At 49.9% G+C, this 23,904-nt stretch overlaps 1 protein-coding gene and 1 long non-coding RNA gene across 27 annotated transcripts in view; one reads left to right on the top strand and one right to left on the bottom strand.

Moving 5' to 3' along the window:
- LOC102551157 (uncharacterized) overlaps window positions 1-13,778 on the top strand; it is an 18,549-nt gene extending 4,771 nt beyond the window's left edge. For 2 of the 6 annotated variants that reach the window (XR_015676467.1, XR_015676463.1), the window contains 2 exons: window positions 1,860-2,012; window positions 12,902-13,778. This is a non-coding gene — a long non-coding RNA (uncharacterized LOC102551157). Of the gene's footprint in view, window positions 1-1,859; window positions 2,013-2,243; window positions 3,163-3,647; window positions 3,875-7,446; window positions 7,580-11,494; window positions 11,585-12,901 lie in introns of those variants that run through there. The other 4 variants (XR_015676460.1, XR_015676459.1, XR_015676462.1 and 1 more) reach the window with 3 other exon arrangements.
- On the bottom strand, window positions 7,908-23,904 carry Dennd4b (DENN domain containing 4B). Of its 21 annotated transcripts, none has more exons than XM_087627556.1 (28): window positions 23,731-23,904; window positions 21,007-21,346; window positions 20,080-20,332; window positions 19,758-19,827; window positions 19,273-19,442; window positions 18,955-19,199; window positions 18,262-18,328; window positions 18,112-18,170; window positions 17,800-17,944; window positions 17,379-17,554; window positions 17,145-17,245; window positions 16,576-16,791; window positions 15,953-16,098; window positions 15,520-15,659; window positions 15,308-15,434; window positions 14,420-14,626; window positions 14,032-14,160; window positions 12,961-13,168; window positions 12,374-12,541; window positions 11,490-11,878; window positions 11,216-11,338; window positions 10,869-11,038; window positions 10,646-10,787; window positions 10,110-10,346; window positions 9,292-9,418; window positions 9,035-9,200; window positions 8,891-8,955; window positions 7,908-8,799 (listed from the first exon to the last, which is right to left on the bottom strand). In XM_087627556.1, the coding sequence occupies exons 2-28, from the start codon at window positions 21,321-21,323 to the stop codon at window positions 8,654-8,656; spliced, it is 4,509 nt and encodes a 1,502-aa protein (XP_087483682.1). In that variant the 5' UTR covers window positions 21,324-21,346; window positions 23,731-23,904; the 3' UTR covers window positions 7,908-8,653.

Here is a 23,904-nt window from a genome sequence, read left to right as displayed (position 1 = left end):
TGCTGTTCAGTTCACAGCTTCTTCCCTCCACCATGCTAACCCCTGCAACTGTGCACCGGCCGTCACCACAGCTGTCACCAATCCCTTCCAGTCTTAGCGGTAATTCTGTGCTGAGTAACCCAGTTATTTAGAATTTGCCATATAAAGCAAGTGCATTCTATATGAAACCATGGGCTTTTTAAAGTTCCTTAGATAGATCATTTCTATAGGACACCATCCTTTCTCTTCATAATCTTGTTTCAACCATTAGCAAGTATATGCTGTACAACTGTAGGTTTACTGTAGAACAACGTTTAGCGGCTTTAAGAGCTTGGGACAAAGTTGAGTCTAGGGCGAAAATTCACCTTGTTTACAAAGATTATGTAAGGCTCTGGAGACGCTTTCACTGATTTTTTTTTTCCAGGGCTGGGGACCGAACTCAAGACCTTGCGCTTCCTAGGCAAGCGCTCTACCACTCAGCCAAATCCCCAACCCCCTGATTTTTTTTTATTTAAGCAGAAATTAATCTGGGGCTGGAGAGATGGCTCAGTGGTTAAGAGCGCTGACTGCTCTTCCAAAGGTCCTGAGTTCAAATCCCACAACCACATGGTGGCTCACAACCATCTGTAATGAGATCCGATGCCCTCTTCTGGTGTGTCTGAACAGCTACAGTGTACTTATATATAATAAATAAATCTTTAAAAAAATTAATCTCAGCTGAGAACAAAGTTGTATCAGACTCTGACAAAAGACAGGTGTCGATAAAGACCTTGACTCATGAAAACGCAAATACCAGATGTAAAAAAGTTATCAGACCATTAAAGTCAGGAGCAGCACTTACCGACTAGTGGATAAGAGATATGACGGATATTGGTTCTTTTTTTTTTTTTTTTTTTTTTTTGGTTCTTTTTTTCGGAGCTGGGGACCGAACCCAGGGCCTTGTGCTTCCTAGGTAAGCGCTCTACCACTGAGCTAAATCCCCAACCCCGGATATTGGTTCTAATGTGTACCCTGTTAATATCATAAGTCAAGCTCTAGCTAAAGATATCTGATATCAAAACGCCCAGTGCTTCAATTTCAGGAAATATGGTCATTTGCAACAAAATTGTGAACAAGGTATCTGTAAAAGCAATAGAAATATAAAGCAGAAAGAATGCCTAGGCTTCCAAGGGTGTGCAGGTCCTATTGCAAGGGGTCCCATTAGCCCAATGAATGTAGGTCAAAAAGAGATTTTATTTTGTATCAGGAAATGGCCTTGGAGTCCTATCTGAAGCCCAAGCCCCCACCCTCACTCCTAGCAACAAAAAGTAAAAGTCCTTTCTGCCAAGGAGTGGCACACAGACCAAAACCCTCCCCAGGGCATAGAGATTTAATACATGCTACTATAGGCAGCATGGCTTGAGACTCCGACACAGGTAACCATCTTAACCTCCAAAAATTCAGTGTTATAAAACAACTACTGGAGTTTATGGTCCTTTGCCCTCAGAGACAGAGGGATGATTCTGGGAAGGAATGGATTGACTTCCCAAGGACTCATTGTGCATCCAAGAATTATAGACGATTTCAAAGGAGAAACTAAAATTATGACCTATGTAAAAAAAAAAAAGATGCAATTTAACGCAGGTGATAGGATTGTTCAACTGCCACTGTTCCCCTACATCAAAGGTAAAACCACTCCAGAAAAAGAGCAGGAGAGGTCTCCTGAAAACCTTGGCCACTGACCCGAAAAGCTCTTATTTTATCAGAAATGTCTGTTTATAATTTCCAACCATACACAGCACAATTAATGGCCTAAAGAGAAGTGGGAAATGTAGTGAGAATTCTGAAATTTTGGCTTCTTTAACAAAATAAATAAGAATGTGCTTTCATTTTAATCCCAGGTGGAGGGATGTGAGGCAGCTGTCTATGATTTGCCTCATGCTCCAGCAGAGGTGTGATTTCCCCAGCTGCAGACAGTTTCTGAAGTTGTGTGACATGTGAAATTCTGGGAAGTTTCCAGAGGGTCCATGAATGTTTGGACCCTAAGCTGTAAGGTTGGTGGTTACGGGTTATCTGGGGGCAGGGGATTGCTATTTATCAGTCATGCTCAAAGAGGAAACAGAAGGAAACTAGATTCAAGGGTCTCTCTCTCTCTCTCTCTCTCTCTCTCTCTCTCTCTCTCTCTCTCTCTCTCTCCCTCTCTCTCTCTCTCTCTCTCTCTCTCTCTCTCTCTCTCTCTCTCTCTCACGCGCGCGCGCGCGCCCCTATCCTTCTTCCTGATCTAGTGATGAAACAGGAGGACAAAAAGGGTGGGAAAAAGAAGTCATAAAGACCAGCTACAGCCATTCTTACAAGGCTATGAGAAAGCATGCGGCTGGGCAGTGGTGGTGCCCAGCACTTTTTACTCCAAGCACTCAGGAGGCAGAAGCAGGCAGATCTCTAAGTTCAAGGCCAAACTGGTCTTCAAGGTGAGTTCAAGGCCAGCCAGGACTATACAGAGCAACTTTGACTTGACAACCGAAAAAAAAAATTATGGGGCTCAGCAGTTAAGAGCACTGACTGCTCTTCCAGAGGTCCTGAGTTCAATTCCCAGCTACCACATGGTGGCTCACAGCCATCTGTAATGAGATCTGATGCCCTCTTCTGGTGTGTCTGAACAGCTACAGTGTACTCATATACATAAAAATTAATAAAAAAAATTTAAAAATTATGTGAAACATGGTACAACACAATACTAACCTGAAAAGGGAGCATAAGCACTAAGCGAATGCCCTCCAACAAAATAAAGCCAGGCCATGGGCCTTCTGTTAGAAGCAGTCAAGCTCTAAGGAAGGAAACCGAAGGAGACCACCATTTTGATGGCCACGACTGTAGTTGTAGTGGACATGAATTTTGTCCTGTACAAACTCTGGCTTTGTTTGATTTGGTTTGATGTTTTTTTCAGTTTTTGTTTCTAATCTCCTTATATACCCCTGGTTGGCTTTGAACTTGTTACTTTCTGACCCGGCTTCCCCAGTACCCAGCTGTTTTCTTTGTGAAACCAACTTTTTTTAAATTGAAATTATTTTTTTCACACAATATATTCTAATCATGATTCTCCCTCCCCCAACTCCTCCAAGATCCTTCCTACCCACCCAGATCCACAGTCTTTCTTTTCATTAGACTTACTTGCCATTTTGTTTTGTTTTTTTTCTTTTTTTCAGAGCTGGGGACCGAACCCAGGGCCTTGCGCTTGCTAGGCAAGCGCTCTACCACTGAGCTAAATCCCCAACCCCTTTCTTTTCATTAGAAAACAGGCATCTAAAATTAAAAACAACAGGACCAAACCCAAAGAGGAAAGAGCCAAAGGAAAACTAGAAACATAGACACAGAAACAAACACACCCCCTCACAGAAACCCCAGAAAAACACGGACACAGAATTGGGAACTATAACATAAACAAAAGAGATGGGCTGGAGAGATGGCTCAGAGGTTAAGAGCACTGACTGCTCTTCCAGAGGTCCTGAGTTCAATTCCCAGCAACCACATGGTGGCTCACAACCATCTGTAATGGGGTCTGATGCCCTCTTCTGGTGTGTCTGAAGATAGTGACAGTGCACTCACATATATAAAGTAAATAAACCTGGGGGGTTGGGGATTTAGCTCAGTGGTAGAGCGCCTGCCTAGCAAGCACAAGGCCCTGGGTTCAGTCCCCAGCTCCGGAAAAAAAAAAAAAACTTTAAAAAAAAAAAAGATATAAGTGTAAAATAAAAATGACCAACAGCAAGGCATGGTGGCACACACCTTTAATCCCATCACTTGAGAAGCAATGACAAGCGGATCTCTTTGTTCAAGACCAGCCTGGTCTACATAAGGAGTTCCAGGACAACCAGAGCTACACTGAGAAACCCTGTCTTGGAAAACCGAAGAAACAAGCAAAAAAAAAAAAAAAACAGATAAAGCATTATAAGGAGGGGAAAAAAAAAACTTCAAAAATATAAGTGAATTCATTTTGTATTGGTTGGGCCTGGGGCCTACCTTTAAGTGTGGATTATAGACCCAGAGAGACTCTGTTGTAGACTTTAAAACAGGATCTCACTATAAATGTATGCTCCTGGAACTCACTATGTAGACCAGACTGGCCTTGAATTCACAGAGACCCTCAGCTGACACACCAGCTGTGTGTATTGGTGTATGGGGCTGGAGAGATGGCTCAATGGTTAAGAGCACTGACTGCTCTTCCAGGGGTCCTCCGTTCAGTTCCAGGTAACCACATGGTCGCTCATAGCCATCTATGATGAGATCTGATGCCCTCTTCTGGCAGGCTGGTGCACATGCAGATAGAGCACTCATATACATAAAAATTAAAAAAAAAAAATCTGTACATGTCATTTTGTAGTTATGTTCATGTGTGAGTGCTAGGCACTCTCAGAGTCCCAGAGTAGGTTGTTGGATCTAAAGCTGGAGTTAGAGGAAGTGGTGAATCACCTGATATGGATGCTAGAAACTGATCTCAGATCCTCTAGAAGACAAGGAACATTCTTAACCACTGAGCCAGCTTTATGCCCTGAAACCAACATTTTTTCATCTAAAAAAAAAAAACAACTTATTTAATATATATATATATATATATATATATATTTTTTTTTTTTTAAAGCTTATGTTATAAGTGTCTTCTCGGCATGTTTGTATTTGCACTATATATGGTGCCCAAGGAAGTCAGAAGAGAGGGTCAGTTCCTCTGGAACTAGATCCCCTGGATCATGATTATGAGCTACCATGTGGATGCCGAGAACCAAACCTGGGTCTTCTGTAAAAGCAGCAAGTGTTCTGAGTCACTGAGCCATCTCTCCATCCCAAGACACCAACATATTTTATCACACTTAGCATTCCCTATAGATTATCTGTTATAGATTAAACTACTAAACTATACCATAGCCCTCTTTAAAGTTGTTTTGTGGTTTTTACTTTATTTGAAACAAAGAGCCGGGGCTGGAGAGATGGCTCAGAGGTTAAGAGCACTGACTGCTCTTCCAGAGGTCCTGAGTTCAATTCCCAGCAACCACATGGTGGCTCACAGCCATCTATAATCAGGTCTGGTGCCCTCTTCTGGCCTGCAGGCATACATGCAGGCAGAAAGCTGTATGACATATACATAATAAATAAATAAATGTTAAAAAAAATTTTAAAAATTAAAAAAAAGAAACAGAGAGCCATACTAAGATACCCAGATTAGCCTGATGCCCTTAAAAACTTGTAATCTTCCTACCCAGCCTTTGGAATAGCTCATAGTACAAGTCTGTACAACCAGGTCCAGCTTTCACAACAATTATAGAATTGTTCTTTAAATGACAAACATTGCAGGTGTGGTGACCCAGGACTTTAATCCTAACACTCAGGAGGCAGAACCAAGAAGATCTCTGTGAGTTCGAGGCCAGCCTGCTCTAAAGATTGACTGCCAGGGCTGTTACACAGAGAAACCTTAACTCAAAGCACAAAGAAACAAAGGTGAACAATCCTCATCCCCATAAGCTTAGACACAGCAGAACTTCTCTGACTCGCAATAGACAAAGATGCACTTCAAATCTTTTACCCTGCAGCCTGAATACTCCAGAATCTGGGAAGGGAAGTTGAGTCAGGCAATCCGGGCATATCTTAGCCATCAATACAGCTCTCTAGGCCTCAGTACTGCTGGGAGCTGAGGAACTCTGTAGTTTTCTATGGAGGACTTGTAAGTCCAGTTATTGGTGACAGAAGCAATATCATCAAAAAGTTAAGGTCATTTTTACCATGTTGCACGTTTCCGGCCATCCTGGGTCCAGGAAAGAGCACTCTAGACCAGTAAGACTCTATACTCTTGGTCGGTGGGGGTGGGGCTGAGCTATCTTGATTAGTTCAATGAAGTGCTAGGCACACTATAAACAGAAACTTATTTTAAGAGGACACATGAAAACTGGAGATATAGTTGACTGGTAGAGTATTTGCATAGCATTCAGAACTCTGGGCTTGAACTCTACTATGGGGGGGGAAGTAGATGAACAGCTGGGATGTAGCTCAGGTTTAAAATAGGGTGAATATGTTTGTCTAGTATGTATAAGACCCTAGAGTTGATCACCAGCAATACACACACACACACACACACACACACACACACACACAGGGTTCCTCTGTGTACCTCTTGTTGTCCTGGAACTCAATTTATAGACTAGACTGGTCTCGAACTCAGAGAGTCCCCCTGCTTCTGACTCCTGAGAACTAGAATTAAAAGTGTATACCACCACTTCCTGGCAAAAAAAGAATTTCTGAAATCCCTGATTCCTTCTTTACTCCTTTGGGATACTAAAAAAGCATCCTCATGACAAGGTGAGAAAGAATCTTTGTTTCAAGGTCCTAACAATTAGAAATATTTTTCAAAGATAGAGTCTCACCGAAGCCTTGGCTGGCCTGAATTCCCTTATAGACCAAGCTGACTCAGAACTCACAGATTACCCGCTCTAACTGGGACTAAAGGGTGCGTGCCACCACTTTTAGCCAGAATTCTTCTCATCCAGTGATCACTACCTCCTGGAAATTTGCTCTAAAATTTTATGTAAATCATGTCCTTCATTAATCCCCTCCCCTTTTCCCCAAGGCATTTGTTTTGTTAGCTAATTCCCTGTGGTAATTGGTTTTGTAGTGCTGCTGTGAGTTGTTTCCTGTGTTTATCACATTATTGGGGGGTGGGATCCTAAATGGGTCTGAGATTACAAAAATAACGCCTGGGGGCCTGGATTGCTGGCTCAGACCCGGAAGTGCTTACTGTTCACACTTGCCTGTACCGCCATCTCTTAAGAGATCCAACACCCACACGGGGTTGGGGATTTAGCTCAGTGGTAGAGCGCTTGCCTAGGAAGCGCAAGGCCCTGGGTTCAGTCCCCAGCTCCGAAAAAAAGAACCAAAAAAAAAAAAAAAAAAGAAAAGAAAAGAGAAAAGAGATCCAACACCCTGTCTGACCACTGTGGTACCTGCACGTGTGGCGCGCGCGCGCGCGCACACACACACACACACACACACACACACACACACACACACATTGTTTGATTGCCAGTCAAGGATCGTTAGTCTGCAGAGATCTAGCTCAGCAGTTAAAAGCACTTGTTCCTCTTGTTCCTCTTGCAGAGGACCTAGGTGCTGTTCCTAGCATCTACATGGTAAGTCTAGTTCCAGAATATCCAATACCCTCTTCTGGCCTCTGTGGGTACTGCATGCATGTAGTGCATATGTATATATACTCTAACACACACACACACACACACACACACACACACACACACACACACACACACCCCACATATATAAACATAAAATAGTCTTGGGGTTGGGGATTTAGCTCAGTGGTAGAGTGCTTGCCTAGGAAGCGCAAGGCCCTGGGTTCGGTCCCCAGCTCCGAAAAAAAGAACCAAAAAAAATAATAATAATAATCTTAAAAAATTAAAAAATGATGCCCGTTTTTCTGGCATTCACACATAGCAAGTTTAGACCACAGTGAAGAGCACAGTCTGGAGCTAGACTGACTAAGGAGAGCGGAGATGACCGCCATGCTCCTGATGTACAGAAGGGCTGCAGACAATAACCAGTGAGGAGGGCTGCCATCTTTGTGAAGGTACTGAAGAAGCTGGGGTCAGGGAGGGGACAGGAGGAGAGGAAATAAGGCAAAGATGAGCTCAGGGCCCCCAGAGAATGGAGCCTTTGTGTGGGGTACAGATGAGGGACAAGGGGGTGATTGTGTGGGAGGGCCGGAAGTGCCATGCAGACTGGCACTGCCATAGCTGGCACTGGATTCACTTCTGCTCAGAGAACTCCCTATATGTCATGTGGCCAGGAAAAGTAGGGTGTACCTAATGGTTACAAAAGATGGGAAGGCAGAAAAGAGAATGCGCAGCCTGGAAAAGTAAGTTATCACCCCAAATCCAGAGAACAGGAGGCAGAAGAAAAAAGACAGAAGCAGCTTTTACTATATTTACATCCAACAAAACTTTGCAGAGAACAATCCTTATTGCACAGGTCAAGGCCATGGATAGGAGAGGCATTTCCCAAGGCGGAGTGGACAAGAAGGATCGGGACTAGAAGAGGCACCAGTTCTTCCTAAGGGAAGCTTGGGACTCCTCTGGGTCCCAGTGCATGGCTCTCAAGGTGCTCCAAATCTAATTTCCTTCTCTTTACCATACTCCTTGAGACTCTCATAAGTATAGGAGCTGTGGCCTCAGAATAAATAGCTAAATAAAATACAACGCTAAGATTGCCTTGGGCTCCTTTAGCAGTCAGGGAAGAAGAGTGGGGAATGAAGTTCCTCCCTTCCATTCAGGGCAAAGGCTCAGGAGCTCTGAATCTTTCCAATTGTTTTTTAAAACAAAAACTTCTAAGTCTACCAGGGCACTGCAGATCTGAGGATACCCTGGAGAGGAGCCCCTGGAATGGGATGGAGAAAGACGGAGTTGTGCCAACCTCCCTAGCTCTTCCCCACACGAGCTTGGACAAACAGGGCAGGCTAAGACAGGGGAATTGTGACTTCAGGTACTGGTGAGTCCCTCCCTCTTCCTGCTACTCCCACTTGGAACCTATGGCTGAACAGCCTACTCCCACTTCCTCTGTGAAGGGAACAAGGAGTCAGGCTATGTCTAGAATCCACTCTTCCTCGCCTCTCCACCCAAGGCTGGAGAGAGGGGCTTAAGGGTCCCTAGCATTCCAGAGGTGCTCCAAAACACTTTCGGCAGTCGATGGCTTTGGGGGAAGGCATCTGTGCCCGCCGCTGCCTCAGCTCTTCCTTGCCCATGCTGCTGGCCAGCTTGTTAAAGGCAGACTTGTACTTCTTGTCGAAGGCCACTAGGATAAAGGATGGGAACTGATGCATTAGGACCTCCTTTCATACCCGGTCCCAATCCCTTATCTCCCTGATACCTGACTGTACCCTCACCTATATCCACGTGGTCCTTGCCCAGAGCAGCCATCGTCAGGAATAAGATCTCACGGTAGATTCCCCTGCAGTAGACATAGAAGGGTGTCAAAGAAAAGAGGTGCAAAGGCCATGTTAAGGGCTACCTACATAAGAGCATCTTACCTCTGCAGGTGCAGGCCAGTGGGAGGGGGCCCTAGAGTCTCCAACAGAAGTCCAACAGCTTTATGAACCTCGTTGAGTCCGAAATGGCGCAGCACTGACTCCAGTAATGCCAAGCTAAGACAGGAGGGTACTGGACCTGGCCACACCACCCGCTGTGGGATCTGGCCTGGATGAAAGGAAGGGAAGTTCCCCAGGATCACCAAACTCTTTAGGTGAGGAGCCCAGCCCTTTAATTCCTACATCAAGTCCCAACTCACTGTGGACCCTCCAGAGCACGTAGAGAGGCGGGCAGCTATTGGGGTCAGGGATCAGGACGTCCCACAGCAGACGCACATGCACAGAAGCTGGATCAGGGGTGAGCCATGAAGATGGTCCCTGGGAGAGCTGAGATAGGAAGCAGAGAGCAAGAAATACAGACATTACTAGAGATAATAAAGGAGAAAAGGGAAAGAACTTACATTTGCCGTTACTGTGATTTGAGACAGGGTCTCACTATGTAGCTTTGGCTGGCCTGGAACTCACTATATAAACTAGGCAGGCCTTGAACTCTTTAGAGATCTACCCCCACGCTTCCGCTTGAGTGTTGGGATTAAAGACTGGAGCCACCATGCCCCAAGGGAAAGAAAATTTCTTCTTATGAATAAGGACTTTGTTTCACTTTGTTACATACCTAGCACCTGAAACCTAATACCTATGCAATAAATGTTGGTGGAATAAAGAGAAAAACCTTAATTTTTTTTTTTTTTTGGTTCTTTTTTTTCGGAGCTGGGGACCGAACCCAGGGCCTTGCGCTTCCTAGGCAAGCGCAATACCACTGAGCTAAATCCCCATCCCCAACCATTTTTTAGATACCAGTCAGTACGTCAAATACCTGTCCTGTCAGGTCAGTGCCTGTGCCATTTGCCAGAGGATGAAATAGAGGGTCAGAGTTGTAAATGTGCTGACAAAATGGCCAGGCACAAGGGACTCCACAGTTTGTGCTTTTCTACACTGCCAAGGACAGAGAGGACTAGGAGACAAAGAGCTTGTCAGAAGAGAAGCACTCAGGAGGCAGAGACTGCGTAAGGGCACTGACCTGGCTGGGTGGCGGCCCATTACAGGAGGCCAACACCAGGCCTGGCAGAATACTAGGCAGGCGTAGCCGTTGGAAATACCACAGGAGGTTCCAGAAGATGATAGGGTGGGCAGCAGGCAGTTCAGGCAACGCCAACACCTCGATGCCCTCATTCTCTACCAGGGACTCTAGTTCTTTACGCAGCACCAGAGGGCTGAGGTACGCCCATGCCCCATTCTCAACTCGCCGGGAAGCACTCTGCAGACACAGGAGAGCAGTCAGAGCACAGACTGAAGGCCCACAGCCAGGAGTTTGTCTCTCAATATGTCAGCGATGCCCCTTGTCTTCCATGCCCATCTACCTGGTACCTCTACATCTCCCTTCAACAGATAACACACTCCCTGCTTCCTCATGGTTCCTCTTCCCCAGTCTTTTTTTTTTTCTTTTCTCCCCCCCCCCCCCCCCTCGAGCTGGGGACCGAACCCAGGGCCTTGCGCTTGCTAGGCAAGCGCTCTACCACTAAGCTAAATCCCCAACCCCCTCTTCCCCAGCCTTACCCCCATATGCCCATTGCAGAGCTGGGGCTCATCCAGGGCAAGGCACAGCCTCCGGTCACTGAGCACAGGGCCAGGACCCCCAGGGACAGGAGCATCTTTGCAGCCACCGGCACCAGCAAGGGCAGACTTTGGACTAGGCGCACTGTGGGGAACAGCAGGGAGTGTGAGCTCTTGGAGTACCATCTGCCTATCCCTCCCACAACACTTGCCCTGCTTTAGGTACCTGGGTCGAGAATCAAGAGTCTGGACACTAAGCAGGGGCACGAAGGGACAGGCGCAGAAGGGACAAGTCGTATTGAGGTTAGAGTCATCCGGTGCCCAGCCGGCCATGATTTCCTCATCATACACCAGGGAATCACAGGCATGGCACAGGGAGCAGCTAGACATCAGAATCTGTAGGCAAGGAGACCCCAGGAATGAGCTTCATTTGGTTCCAATGCCCCGAAGCCCTACCCCTTCCATCTCAGAACTCCAGCCAGACCTCTTTCCACCTCCCCCCTCCTCCTGCCTTTCCAGGCAGACAGGCTGTTTGTGTGTTCCAGCACAATTGTGTAGACGGGGTATGCTCACTTCTAGGGAGGGTGGTTGGAAAGCTCCAGGGGTGTCGCTGAGACGCTCTGAGGAACGTCGAAGACTCAGGCTGCTGAGAGAAGACTCTGAGATATCCCACTCACTGCCCAGAGAAGCAGAACTCTGTCATTAGAAAAGAAACCACAGTCAGCTAGTTCCTCTCAATCTAAATGCTGGTTTCATTCACTCTTAGAGTCACCTTTGGGGCATTCTCCCAGTCAGCAGCCCCTCCCCTCCTGATAGTAAGGTATCTATCTCCTCTCTCACTGGCTACCTCAGAAGCAGTGGATCCAGGGCGTTCTCGGGGCCACAGAAGGCTATCCATGGGACTCCGGCGAGCCGCAGGAGGCAGGTCAGGGGGCAACTCAGGTACGGAGATCCGGGAAGCAGAGGAGCGGCGGGAAGGGGTAAGCAGCTGTTGGAGGCGGGCACCCAGCCCTTTTCTGGGGGTGCCCGCCTCCTCCTGACATCCACTAGTTTTGGAACCCCGCCCACTGATCCCTTCTAGGGCCTCAGTGGACTGGGCACTCAGGGCTGAGCCTGAGCCCCCTGGGCTGCTTCCAGGTGCCAGTTCTTCCCCTGTCAGACTCAGGTCTGAGAGACTTCCATCCTGCCAAGGCACAGGTGATCCACGGGGTTCAAGGACCCCCAAGGCCTCTATCACTGTAGGTCAAAAGAGAATTGAAAGGTGGAACCTGGCACTTTCCCAGCTGCTCCATTCCTGAATAAGCACAATTCTTGCAGCAAAACCTCTAGCGTTGGTGACTGGAAAGGTGGCTCAGCAGTGAAGAGCATGGTCTTTCCTAGGACCTGGGTTCAACTGCTAGTACCCACATGGCAACCCACAAACCAGCTGTAACTCCAGTTCCAGGGGATCGGACACTCCCTTCTGGCCCCCATGGGCACCAGGCATACAAGTGGTGCACAGTCATACATGCAGGCAAAACACCCATATGCATAAAAATAAATAAAAGATTTAAAGGGCAAACTGTATGAACCCACAGATTCTAGAATCGCAACTCACCATAACATTTAGGCAAGTTTGCCTCAGAGCCTACAGGTCAGCTAACAGGGAGCTACCCTATGCATGGCTCTAGTCCTCCCCTCGCTCACTGAAGCCCAGTGAGAAGAGGGAGGAGGTCAGATAAGGGTACTCACTGTGAGCCACGCCAGCCTCCACAGTGGGCTGTGCCCCGCGGGCGCTGCCTAGGCTGCCGCTCTTGACCAGGCGCCCGATGGGTGAAGATGGCTCCCGTAGACTGCGTCCAGCCCAAGTAGTCTGGCGCTGAAGAGGGCGGGTTGGGGAAGGACGCTCCAGACAGGGCTCTGTAGAAAGCAGAGGAATTTAGCCCCAGACTGAAGCAGTCCCTTGTGTGGACTAGGGTTTTGGAAGGTTTCTCCCAAGTAGAACTCTCCACCTTTGCTACCAAACACACCTGGTTTATCCACACACAGAAAGGCCCTCCCTGTGTATGTATAGTTTTCCAGGTCTCTTCCCATCAGAATGGAACTACCTCATCTAAGTCTGTGGGGTTTTTGGGTTTTTGTTGTTGTTGTTGTTCTTGTTCTTGTTGTTTTCCCTTTTGATACAAAGTTTCACTATGTATTCCAATCTGACCTGGAACTCACTATGTAGTACAAGGTATGCAACAATTAATCATCCTGTTTTAACTCCACAAATGCTAGGAATGCAGGTATAAACAATCATGTCTGGAACCAAGGCTACCTTGCCAGTCCCTACCCACCTGTCTGAGAGCTGCCCGACTTTTGCTGCTCGGCCACCTGTTGCTGCTGCTGCTGCTGCTGCTGCTGCTCCTGCTGCTCCTGCTGCAGCCGCCTTCGGTCCTTTAAGGGCTGGCGGAACTGAGCCGCCCCCCAGACAACATTCCGGAGCTTGGCCCAGCGTAGGCGTCCACCCGGAGTACCAGATGGCCATTTGCTTTCCAGCACAGCCTGCCAATCACAGTGCCGGCCAGGATGGCCTAGTGATGCCTTTCCTGCCTGTCCAGAACCCCGGGGACTACCTTTCTCTCCAGACTTGCTCTCTAGGACTCACTCAGAAACAAAAGCCCCAAAGAGACATTATCAGTAGTAATGGAGAAAAGTCTATGTAGAGCATTCTATTAGTTTGTTTAATCATTTATGTACTTATTTAGGCAGGGTCTCACTATGTAGCCCTGGCTGGAACTCACTATGTAGATCAGGCTGGACTTGAACCCACAATAGCCTCTTGCTTTTGCCTCCTGAGTGCTGGGATTAAAGTTGTGCATCAACATGCTAGCTAGACTATTTATAAACTGAATAGCTTTGAAGAAATTATCTTAGCTACTTGACTAATAGTTTCCTTATCTGAAAGACAGGAGACAGTTTAGCATCACAGTTAAGAGGCTGAATTCTGGATAAAATTTTGCTTATATTTCGACTCCCTAATATGCTTACTGTGGGACCTGCGGAAAGTTGTGAATTTTCTACAACCTCAATTCCTGTAATATAGGAAATGACCATTCTATGCCCTGGGGCACTGTGGAGAAAAAAAATATTAAAATGTGTAATGAATCTGGAACAGTCTGGCATTTGGAGTTTAAGGTTGCTGTAAATAAGAATCAAATGTCTAAGTCTGAAAAAACAAAAACAAACAAAAACCCTGTGTCTGTGCAATGGCAACCAAGAAGCACAAAGGATGACAATGGCTACAGGACCAGGTAGAATTGCAAGCCTAATCTCCAAGGAATGGGGACAGCAACAGCCCTCAGAGTGCCCTCCCCACACAGGCCCAAGTACAGACTGCCATTATACCTCTCCCCCAATGTCAGTACCTTGTTGTAGTAGCCATAGGTGATGGTGTTGGGCACAATGCCTGCCCGTCGCATCTCCAGCATGACTCGCACAGACAACACGGGTTGCCCATAGTTTGAGCAGAGCTGCATCAGTACCCGGTAACAGACCTAGGCCAAGAGAAAGATGAGATGTAGCAGACTTACTCCAACCCGGATTCCCAGGTCTCAGCAAGCATCCTCTCCCAGCCCTCCAGTTTTCACGGGACCCACTGGCCCCGGCAGTCTCCACTGTTTTCTCCTGTACATGCTCATGCACTCTGTGATTGTTGATGGAGAAGCTGCCCACCCGCTTTACCTGGTCTCAGTTCCCCTCTCACGGCCCCTAGAGTTGCACATCCTTGCTGGGGTTAGAGGTGGGGATGCCTACCTCATCAGGGAGCACCACCTTGCGGCTCTCCATCTCACGTAATACATGGTAGGCTGTGTGTAATGCTCGCACCCGGGAAGGTGCAGAACGCACATAGGCAGGTAGGCATAAGAACCACAGTCCATAGCAGTGACCCAGCAGGCACCGGGCCCACAGCTCAGGTACAGTGGCTGACTTCTGTGCCACGCGCTGTGCAACCTTCATCTCCTAGGTGGGGTAGCAAACACACCAAGATAAAGATAAAGCCGTGGTGGATCTTTTCCTATTTTGATATTTTTCTGAGCTAGAGTCTTATCAGATAGCCTAGGCTGAACTCAAACACTAGATCTTGCCTCATCCTCCTGATTACAGGTCAGTGTGAGAAACAAGACTTTTCCTGAGATAGGGTCTGTGTTCTAAGGAGGCAGGAGGACTGAGGCACTGCCTAAGCTACAACCCTCTCCGGAATGTCACTAGGGCAAGTGGCCTGGCCCTGGAGCATGCGTGAACACCTAGCGAGGTGTAGCCAGCTTCTGTGGCCCCAGAAGGCTCAGGGATGAAGAGGAGGAGGAGGATGGCAAACGCCACAGTAACAGAGGCTAACGTTTGTACAGCATTTTGTTGGTGTTTGGTTTTTTGAGACAGGGTCTCACTATGTAGCTTTGGCAGTCTTGGAACTCACTTTGTAGATCAGGTTGGTCTCACAGAGATCCTCCTGCCTCTGCCTCTTGCGTACCGGGATTAAAGGCGTGCGCCACCAACCTGGCAGCTCAGTGTTTCACTTTTTTTTTTTTTTTAATGTACCAAACTCCCAGCAGCTTGATGGGATAAGCACCCTGGGTATCCTCATTTGACCATGAAGCAATAGCCCTTGTGCCCGGTTCCCCTACAAGACCCATCGCTGGTTACCTGTTTGGTACGGCGAGGTGCAGGACTGCTGGGGGCACTACGGGATGGGCCTGGCACAGGGAGTGCCCCCTGTTGTTCCTGAGGAGACTCAAATAGCTCAGCCTTCAGCTCTGGAAACCCATCATAACTGGAGGGACAGAGGCCATGAGGCAGTTAGCACAGGGCTGAGCATGGGCCGTGACGCGCAGGATGACACAAGAAGACCCTCTCACCAGTACTGAGGAGTAGATTCACTGCCTTCCAGTACTGGCGGTTCCTCTGGGGGTGTGATAAAGACAGTGAGCTCACTTCCCGATAGTTCCTCCAGCTCCACTAAGGGTGTTGGCTCAGGCTTCTCCTGCTCTGGGTGAACCTGGACCAGGACAGTAAGAATAAGAGTTAAGATGGTGAGCCAAGGTCCAATGTCACAAACCCGGGTGCCCAGAAGATGGCCCCTCCCAGAAACACAGGCATAGGGAAGGAGTCCTAGAGATTCATCTGGAGGAGCAGAGTCAGGAATGAAAGCAAACAAGTCAAGCCAGCCATGGTTGGCTGCATGGGCTGTGCTCTGTCCAATTCCAGCCAACACTGTCACCACTGACATGTATAGTTAACAGTGGCCTGAGGGTGACAGAGACAGCAGGAAGGGGGGACAATGCCCAATACCTTGTCAACACAAGAGTCAAAGAATTCCAGGGCTGCATGCCGGGTAGAGCCGAAAGAGCATTCCTCGATGAACTGGGAGAACATCTGCGTGTGTAGGAGCTGAGAGTACAGCTTGTGACTGGAGCGTTCCCGGGACTTAAGGAAACCTGAGGGGGTAAGGATGGGTCGGGAATGGGGTGGCCATGCTTACCACAGACTTCTGATCACAGCCTCCTTGCACCCAGCTCTTGGCTCCTACCATTCAGGATCCGTGGCTCTCATAGCACTCACATAGAGCAGTTCCGCTCTCCAATATCACAGCTCCATGCCCCTTCCCTCTGTCTGACTAAACTTCCTGTTGCAGGCTGGGAGTTATCCAAGGGGCCACGTCCCTCATCAGAGCTATACTCATGACTGCTGCTGACGACCAGAGTGACTATGTTCGTATTATGCTAAGGGACCCCAGATAGTAGGACACATTCACCCATAAACCCTTAGTCCCTCCAAAGCCAGAGCAATGGAGAAGGTACAAGCAATCTTCTCCCCCCAGCCAGTGCCTCCTTCACTTTCCCCATGGAGCCCGCCCCCTAACCACGCCCTCCCTTGAAACCTTTTGCAAACCAAAATAGACCCTCTTTATTTACCCTGAAGGTAGAAAAGGTTCTCAACATCTCGAGACCCCTCAGAGGGGGCCTGGGTGAGAGGTCGAAGGAAGTTCCGGTAGCCTTTGAGCAGACAGGCCATGAAGCGCAGGAAGGCTCCCTGGACTTCCCGTTCTAGGCGAGTCCTGCGGCCACACACTGCCTCATAGTCTGTCAGCAGGAATTCCAGGGAGGCCTCTTCCTCTGGTCCAGTGTAAGCTGGGAAACAATATGTCTGAGAGTCAAGATTAGCACCTTTGGGGCTTGTCTCACCCTGTTTTTCACACACACATCTTGTCTTCACCACCAGTTTCTGACAGATCTTGCACCAGGAGTGGCCAAACAATTTACCTTTGGATACCAGTTTCAAGGTTCTCCAGTGATATATGCTCAACCTCCTTGATAAGCTCAGAAATGCTGCCCCTGAATCCTGGCCCCTAAATTCATTTTGTTCCCACCAAATCCAAACTCAGCCACTTCAGAGAAGGTCTATTGCCCCTGGATGCTCCTGTCAAACTGGAGATTTCAGGCCAACAACAGCTTCCAGCCTCCCAAGCCCACCAGCTTCTCACTCTGGTCCAGCTGCTGGTACAGATTCGTCAGTGTGGCCAGCAGAAGCTTGTAAGGTCTTCGGGGCAGGGTCCTAGCAGAGAGGGGCTTCTTTTCCTCCGTTCTGAGAGATAACGTAAGGAGGAAGGATATTGGAGCTTCTGCCAAAAGCCTAACCCTCTTTGAACCAATAAAACCCCACATAGCCCTTGGACATTCATTCCCCTTCAGCCCTTAAATGGTACTTAGCCTCTTACTGAAAGAGCGTGTTGGTGTCAAGATCAACACAGATGACGTCAGCAGGTGGGTCATGCAGATCGAAATAACTGGAGTGGATACCCACAATGAAGGGCACAGGGGCACTCAGCACATCCGCCAGCACTAGCGGGCACAGCGGAATGTAGGGGCACTGCCAGTGCAGAGGGAAAATCATCTAAAACATGAAGGAGTGAGAACCAGTGAGCACAGGGCACTGGACTTAGGGAGGAGGGGCCTATTGAAAGAAGTCTTTGGAGTAATCCTGAAGAAAGACCCTGTATCTGACAACTAACTGACCCACGTGGAAAGACTGACGAGCCTTTCCCTACGGAAGGAAAAGGAGGAGAGTCCAGATCTGGGTGAGGGGTACCAGAAAAGACAGCAGTTCTGGAGAAGTAGACTAGATAACGTGGCACTCACTGAGACAAGGGCCTCGCAGACACTGGTAAGCAGATCTGGCCGCAGAGAGTGGACCAGCAGTTTGTGCTCTGTGAGCACAGCCAGCAGCAATGTAATAGCCAATTCTGGGCCCAGGTTCTGCAGCAGCTGTAAAAAGCTAGCACCACTGCAGGAAGTAAAACGATAAAAGGGTCACAAGAAACTCTTTCCTAGACACAGACCACCAGGGCTAGTGTGCAAAGATCGTAACAGCTATATACACCTGAGTCATACCTCCTACTATACCCCAGGTTCTCAAAGCCTCCCACCACACCCTGCCATTTAGTCACATACCTCAGGGGCAGGGGTGAGGAGACAGGTTGACAGAGGAGCAGGTTGTCATAGGGAGACATCTGGGAGAGGAGCCACAGGTCAGGATGCTCATAGCCAGCCCCTGCCAACTCCTCTCCTTTCATCCAGCCCAGCCCTAGGCTCACCTCTCACCTGCACTAGGATGCGTGGTCTCTGTGGGGAAGGGAACGGGACGTTGTGAATGAAGTGGGAGATGTGCCTAGGGAGAGAGGAAAAGGGTGAGGCCAACTCTCCAATCTGTCCCCTGTCTTGTCACTCCACATAGCCTCATTTCTTCTATCCTTAAGAACCTCACTCCTCCCTGAAGCCCACCTCTTGACTTGGACCAGCTTTGTACATGGGTCTTATGTGTATTAGGAAAGAGATCCCTTTGCCTGAAATGGAGGCACATCTGCGACACAATGAATTCCAAGCCAGCCAGGTCTATAGAGTGAGTCCTGCCTCAAAAGCAAGTTAGTAAACAAACAAATGAACAAAGGAACAAAGGAATGAAGGAATGAAACATATATCTGTTGGGCATACACAGGCCTAGTCGAGACTCAACTAACAAATGCAGGCTAAGGGTTGGGGATTTAGCTCAGTGGTAGCACCTGGGTTTGGCACTAACCCCGGGGGAGGGGGAGGGAGTGTGTGTGTGTGTAAGGTAACTGGCACACAAATGCAGACTAGATTCCAGGGTCTACTTACCTCTAGCCAGAAGTTTAAATGGACAAACTCTATAACCACGCGCTGCATTCCTGACCCCTAGGAACTCAGTGTACCTCCCCCAATTCCATTCTAATGGCTCCCACTTATCCTTTCCAGTGTTAGGAAAGCTGTGCTCACGCTTCCAGGGGCAGACGATGGGGGCCTGAGACGGAGTAGCGGTAAAGGAAGGTGAGGAAGGCTCGGAAGGCCGGGAAGGCGGGCCAGCGGGACAGCACAGCAATGGCTCTCCGACTGCGCACTGCTCGGCCTCCCAGGGCCCGTCCCCGTTCCACGGCACTCAGGAGGCCCAGTGCCCGTGCCTGCCTCTCTGACAGCCTGGCCCTCGGGAACGCTTCATAGAACTGCAACGCGGCACCATACACCTGGCAGGGGTATAGGGATAATTAGATGGGCTCTGCACTATGTGGACCCCTTTACCACGCCCCACCTACCCACCTTATCACCAGCAGCTCCCGTGAGCACAAAGGTGGAAAAGACGGGTACTGGGTACTTGGTCTGGGCAGGCCAGCACTCGATAGTGGCTCCCATGGGCAGGCAGAAGACTGGCACTGACTCAGGCAGCGGAAACGCCTCATTGTCTTCCTCTGGGTAGCGGCCTAGCAGCTCTACACCCCAGCAGAATTAAGAGCACATATTAGAGTGAAGGGTCCATTTGATACCAGGTAAAGAAACTAGAGTATCCCAAAGAAGGGCTAAATGGCAAAGAGAAGTAAGTTCTGGGGTCGCTGAAGTTACCAGTCAGGGGTCACTGAGCATAAGAATGGAGGGTCAAGGGGTTGGGGATTTAGCTCAGTGGTAGAGCGCTTGCCTAGCAAGCGCAAGGCCCTGGGTTCGGTCCCCAGCTCCGGAAAAAAAAAAGAAAAAAAAAAAAAAAAAAGAATGGAGGGTCAAAGAGTAGGAAGAAAAAAGAAGCCACCCACCTGCCTCATACACCAGTGTGTTGGCCTTCGCCAGGCCCACCTTGTAGCACAGGAACACTGCTGGGCCCCACTGCCCAGGAAATGACAAGAGATAAACAGATGTGTCACTAACAATGGTTCCTGGGTCCATCTTCTCTCTACCACCCTTCAGTTATCTTTTCTCTTCAGAGATGCTCCTGATTGCAGTCCTCCCAGCCAAGCCACTCCTGATCTGGCCTGGTGCCAATGGCCTCAGCCCCCAAATATCCAAATATGTGCCCCGTGTCCATACCCTTACACTAGTGGCTCAGGTTTCAGTTCTCAATACCTCAGTACCACTCACCATGCCAGGGTTGAGGTTGCGGGGTAACCGGCAGTAAGTATGAGGAGTGCTCTCACCCTTGCTGGGCAGAACCAGGCAGAGGTCAGTGATGCCCAGGGCATGCAGACCTGCCCCTTCTGCTGCACGCCGGTACATGAGGTAGGTGCGGGGGTGCCCAGGGCCTGGAGGGGCCAGGTTGGCTGAGTGGCTATATGGCGTCGTGTCAAGCACTTGGAACCCAGGCTTAGGTCGTTCTTTCCCGTCATATAATACCCTGGCACAGAAAGTAGAGAGACATCAAGAGGTCGGGATAGAAAAAGACCTGGGTCCTACTGGGTCTGCCCACCTGGCCTCCTAAACCTGCCATGTTCTCTTAGCCTTGTCAAACCCTGGTAGTATAGCCTACCACTTCCTACTTAGATCTTTTCAGTCAGTAATCATCCCTTCAACCCGTGCCTTCCACAGCTCTCAAGAATAAGCACAGACGGGCTGGAGAGATGGCTCAGCGGTTAAGAGCACTGACTGCTCTTCCAGAGGTCCTGAGTTCAATTCCCAGCAACCACATGGTGGCTTACAACCATCTGTAATGAAATCTGATGCCCTTTTCTGGTGCATCTGAAGACAGCGGCAGTGTACTCATATACATTAAAAAAACAAAAAACAAAAAACAAAAAATAGTAAGCACGAAGAACCAACAGACTCACATGGGTTATTTCATTTAATGTTCTGAATCAGCCAGAAAGGAGCCACTATCCTCATCTTGCAGATGAAGAAACGTTTGCTGGCTAGCAAGCAGCAGTGAAAGCAGTGAGCCCCTCCTCTTGACCTCTAGCCTATTCTGCTGCTGTTCCCATACTCCTCCTCTTGACCCACATCCCCATCTCTTCTTAGCTCATTCAAAGGTAGCTCCCAGCTTCCTCTAGTGCCAGCATGGATAGAGATACATACCCCAGCTCAACAAGGGGGGGCTTGTCACGCCCCCTGCGGTAGCAGATGACTGGTTGAGTTCCACCCAGGAGCCCAGCACTGAGCTCCAAGGGGTGACCACCAGCAGAAGTCTGAATGCATGTATAGCCCTGGGGCACCTCTTCGCCCAGTGCCCTAGCGATGACTGCCACATCTGTGATAGGTTCAGCTGGCCGGGGAGGGCGCAGGGGCCCAGTAGGCTCAGGAACCCACGTCTCCTCAGGTATAGGTGCTCCATTTCCTGCAAGCCCAGCCACCACGAAGTAATCCACCAACCGGGGAGGCCGCTCCTCTGCCATGGCCCCCCCTTCACTCACTGCATCTGGAATGGTCAATTGAGGGAGAGATGGAGCGAGAGAGGCTAATGTTCCCATGGTAACCGTAGTGGACCCCCCACCTTCTTTTCTCTTCCTAGTTCTTCTAAGGAAAGGATAAATGATCAGCCAATCCTGAACTCTTCCACCTGTGACATCACCAGACTCTCATATCCCACCACAGTTCCTTAGAGACCACTAGGTCCTTCCTTCTTAGTGACATCAGCCCTTTTTCCCCAAAGAACCCAAACTCCACTTTACAACACACATCTGACATATCGCTCACCTATTCCTTTAAAGGCCCGCCCCTCTTTGCCCGCTACAGTACATCTCAGAGAACACAGTATTTTCCGTAATGGCCTGCAATGACATCATTCCCCCTGGCTACCACATCACACCAACTTTAGCTTTGTCAAGGTCTCTGGTCTTCTTGCTCTGGTAGCAACACCACACCACACCTTCTGGTGCGGCTAATGCTCTTAAAGCACCCATCCTTTCATTTTTAGAAGACTCCACAGATTTCTGGGAAGGCTTGCAAAACCCAAGATCTAGCTTCTGCTCATCAATCTTCAAGTATACTTTTTCTCTAGCTTAACGTTACCTAATTGGCTAAGCAACTAGGGCTTTCTCATCTCCAGGATCCTTAGGTGTCTGTAGTTAGGCACAAAGGGACTGTAGGAGATAGCTCCAGCCATTTCACACCCATGCCACCCAGCCCCAGACAGAACCAGGGCCACAACAGTCTATTGGTAACTTATCTCACCTGCCTCCATGGCCTGCCCCCGGGGAGTGGAAGCCCCAAGAGTCCTGAGGTGCCCCAGAGTGCTGAAGGTGGGAAGAAGCGTGGTGGGTGGCTAGCAAGGGGCTAGAGGCTGAGAGAGTGCTTCAGAGGGGAAGGGAGGTTACTTCCTGAAACGGCTGTCTGCGAAGGGGAAGCTGTAGCTAGTTCAGCACAAGTCAGCCTATGGGTGAGCGGTACCGCTGGGGGCCTTGGGAGCAGTACTGTTGAAGGTGCCAGCACAGTCTCAGACCAAGGCAGACCTCACTCACACTAAGGATCCCGTGCAAGGCAGGGAAGCTTCCAATGTCTCCAGAATGCACAGTCTATTTAACCTCCCACTCTTCCTCAGAGAACTAGAGCCAAGCCGCCTGTCTTTTTAACCTGGCCTCTGGACACACATGCCCCAACTCAAGCTAAATTTAGCTTGAGCTTCTCCACATCTGAGAGGTGAAGCCAGGAGTCCGCGTCAGCCTCCTGATTTAACTCCAGGACACAGCTCACTCTCTATTCCACTGCAGGCCAATAGTAGTTCTGTGACCCAAGACAGTAGGCAAAAGCCGTTAGGTGAGACCCTCTCTATAGGCAAGTGGGTGAGCCCGGATCAACACGACTTAAGTATCCAGGCCTTCCCTTATCCAGCCAGGGAAGAGTCTTATAGAATGCAGCCCCTTCTCCCTTGGGGGAAAACAACGGCACTAAAGCCACTTTGGGTCCCAACGCCCACATGCTGAATGACGGGAAGTCGGGGTTAGGGCAGAGGGCGCGGCGCGGGGGAGGTGGCTGAGCAAGAGGCCGGAGGGCCGAGAGAAGCGCGCGCAGGGACTGCCGAGGACGTGACGGCAGCAGCGCCAGCAGCCGCGTGACCCTAGCGGGAAGGAGGGGTGCCTCTGGCTTGATCGCCCGCGGGAGCTCCAGGTTGTAGGATGTCGAGCACAGTTAGCTAGCTCCGGGTTGCGCCCTCCCCTCGACTTTCACTTCCCCGGGAGGGAGGAAGCGGAACCAGATGCACAGCGCAGAACAGCTGGGGACAGTCCCTGGAGCCGCCCGCCCTCCGCCCGCCCTAACCCGCCCGCCGCCCCGCCCGGTCCGGCCCCTACCTGCCTGCCCTGGGACTCCCCAGCCGGCCCGCTGGCGGGTGGCTCCGAGGGCGGGCTGGCGGGCCGGCGGGCGGCCGGGCTGCTATCCAGCCCCGGACATGGCGCACTCGACTTAGGAGCCGCTCGCGCCCGGGCTGAAGGAAGAAGCAGCAGCCGAGGGCGCCGGGCACAGTGGAAGATCTGGGCGGTCCCAGCGTCCCCGCGCGCTGCGCCACGCGGGGACTGCTGCTACACCGCTAGCTCCAGCCGCGCGGTCCTCCCGGCTCCCGTGGTGCTGGGGACCCCAAGCTCTTCAGCGCGCCCTGCTTTCTCCACTCATTACCCCCACCTCCCCCCGGGAAGCCGCGGGCGCCTCAGCTATTCTGCCCCCCCACACACACCCGGGCCTGTGGCCGTGACCCTGGCTAGCGCCGGCCCAACACCCTGCCGCCTGCAGCGCGACCCCTGGTGGCTGGGAGGGCCCCCTGCAACCGAGCGGATTCCTACCACCAGGCGGAAAAAGCAAGACACTGACCCCAGATGGCCCCGAAGTCGGAGCCGGTGGTGCTCCTGTCCTGCCCTACCGTCAGATGTGGCCACTGTGCCACAGCGAAGGCCCTGAAGATCTAGACCTGGGAAACCCAGGTGACTCCCCACTTCCACGTTTAGAACCCACTGGCCAGAGCCAGAAATTCTCAGTTCTTCTTTC

This window comes from Rattus norvegicus, chromosome 2, assembly GCF_021556685.1.
Source record: "Rattus norvegicus strain SHRSP/BbbUtx chromosome 2, alternate assembly SHRSP_T2T, whole genome shotgun sequence".
Taxonomy (NCBI): Eukaryota; Metazoa; Chordata; class Mammalia; order Rodentia; family Muridae; genus Rattus; species Rattus norvegicus.
The sequence above is the reverse complement of the archived record's forward strand: the minus strand, read 5'-3'. Positions and strand labels throughout refer to the sequence as shown.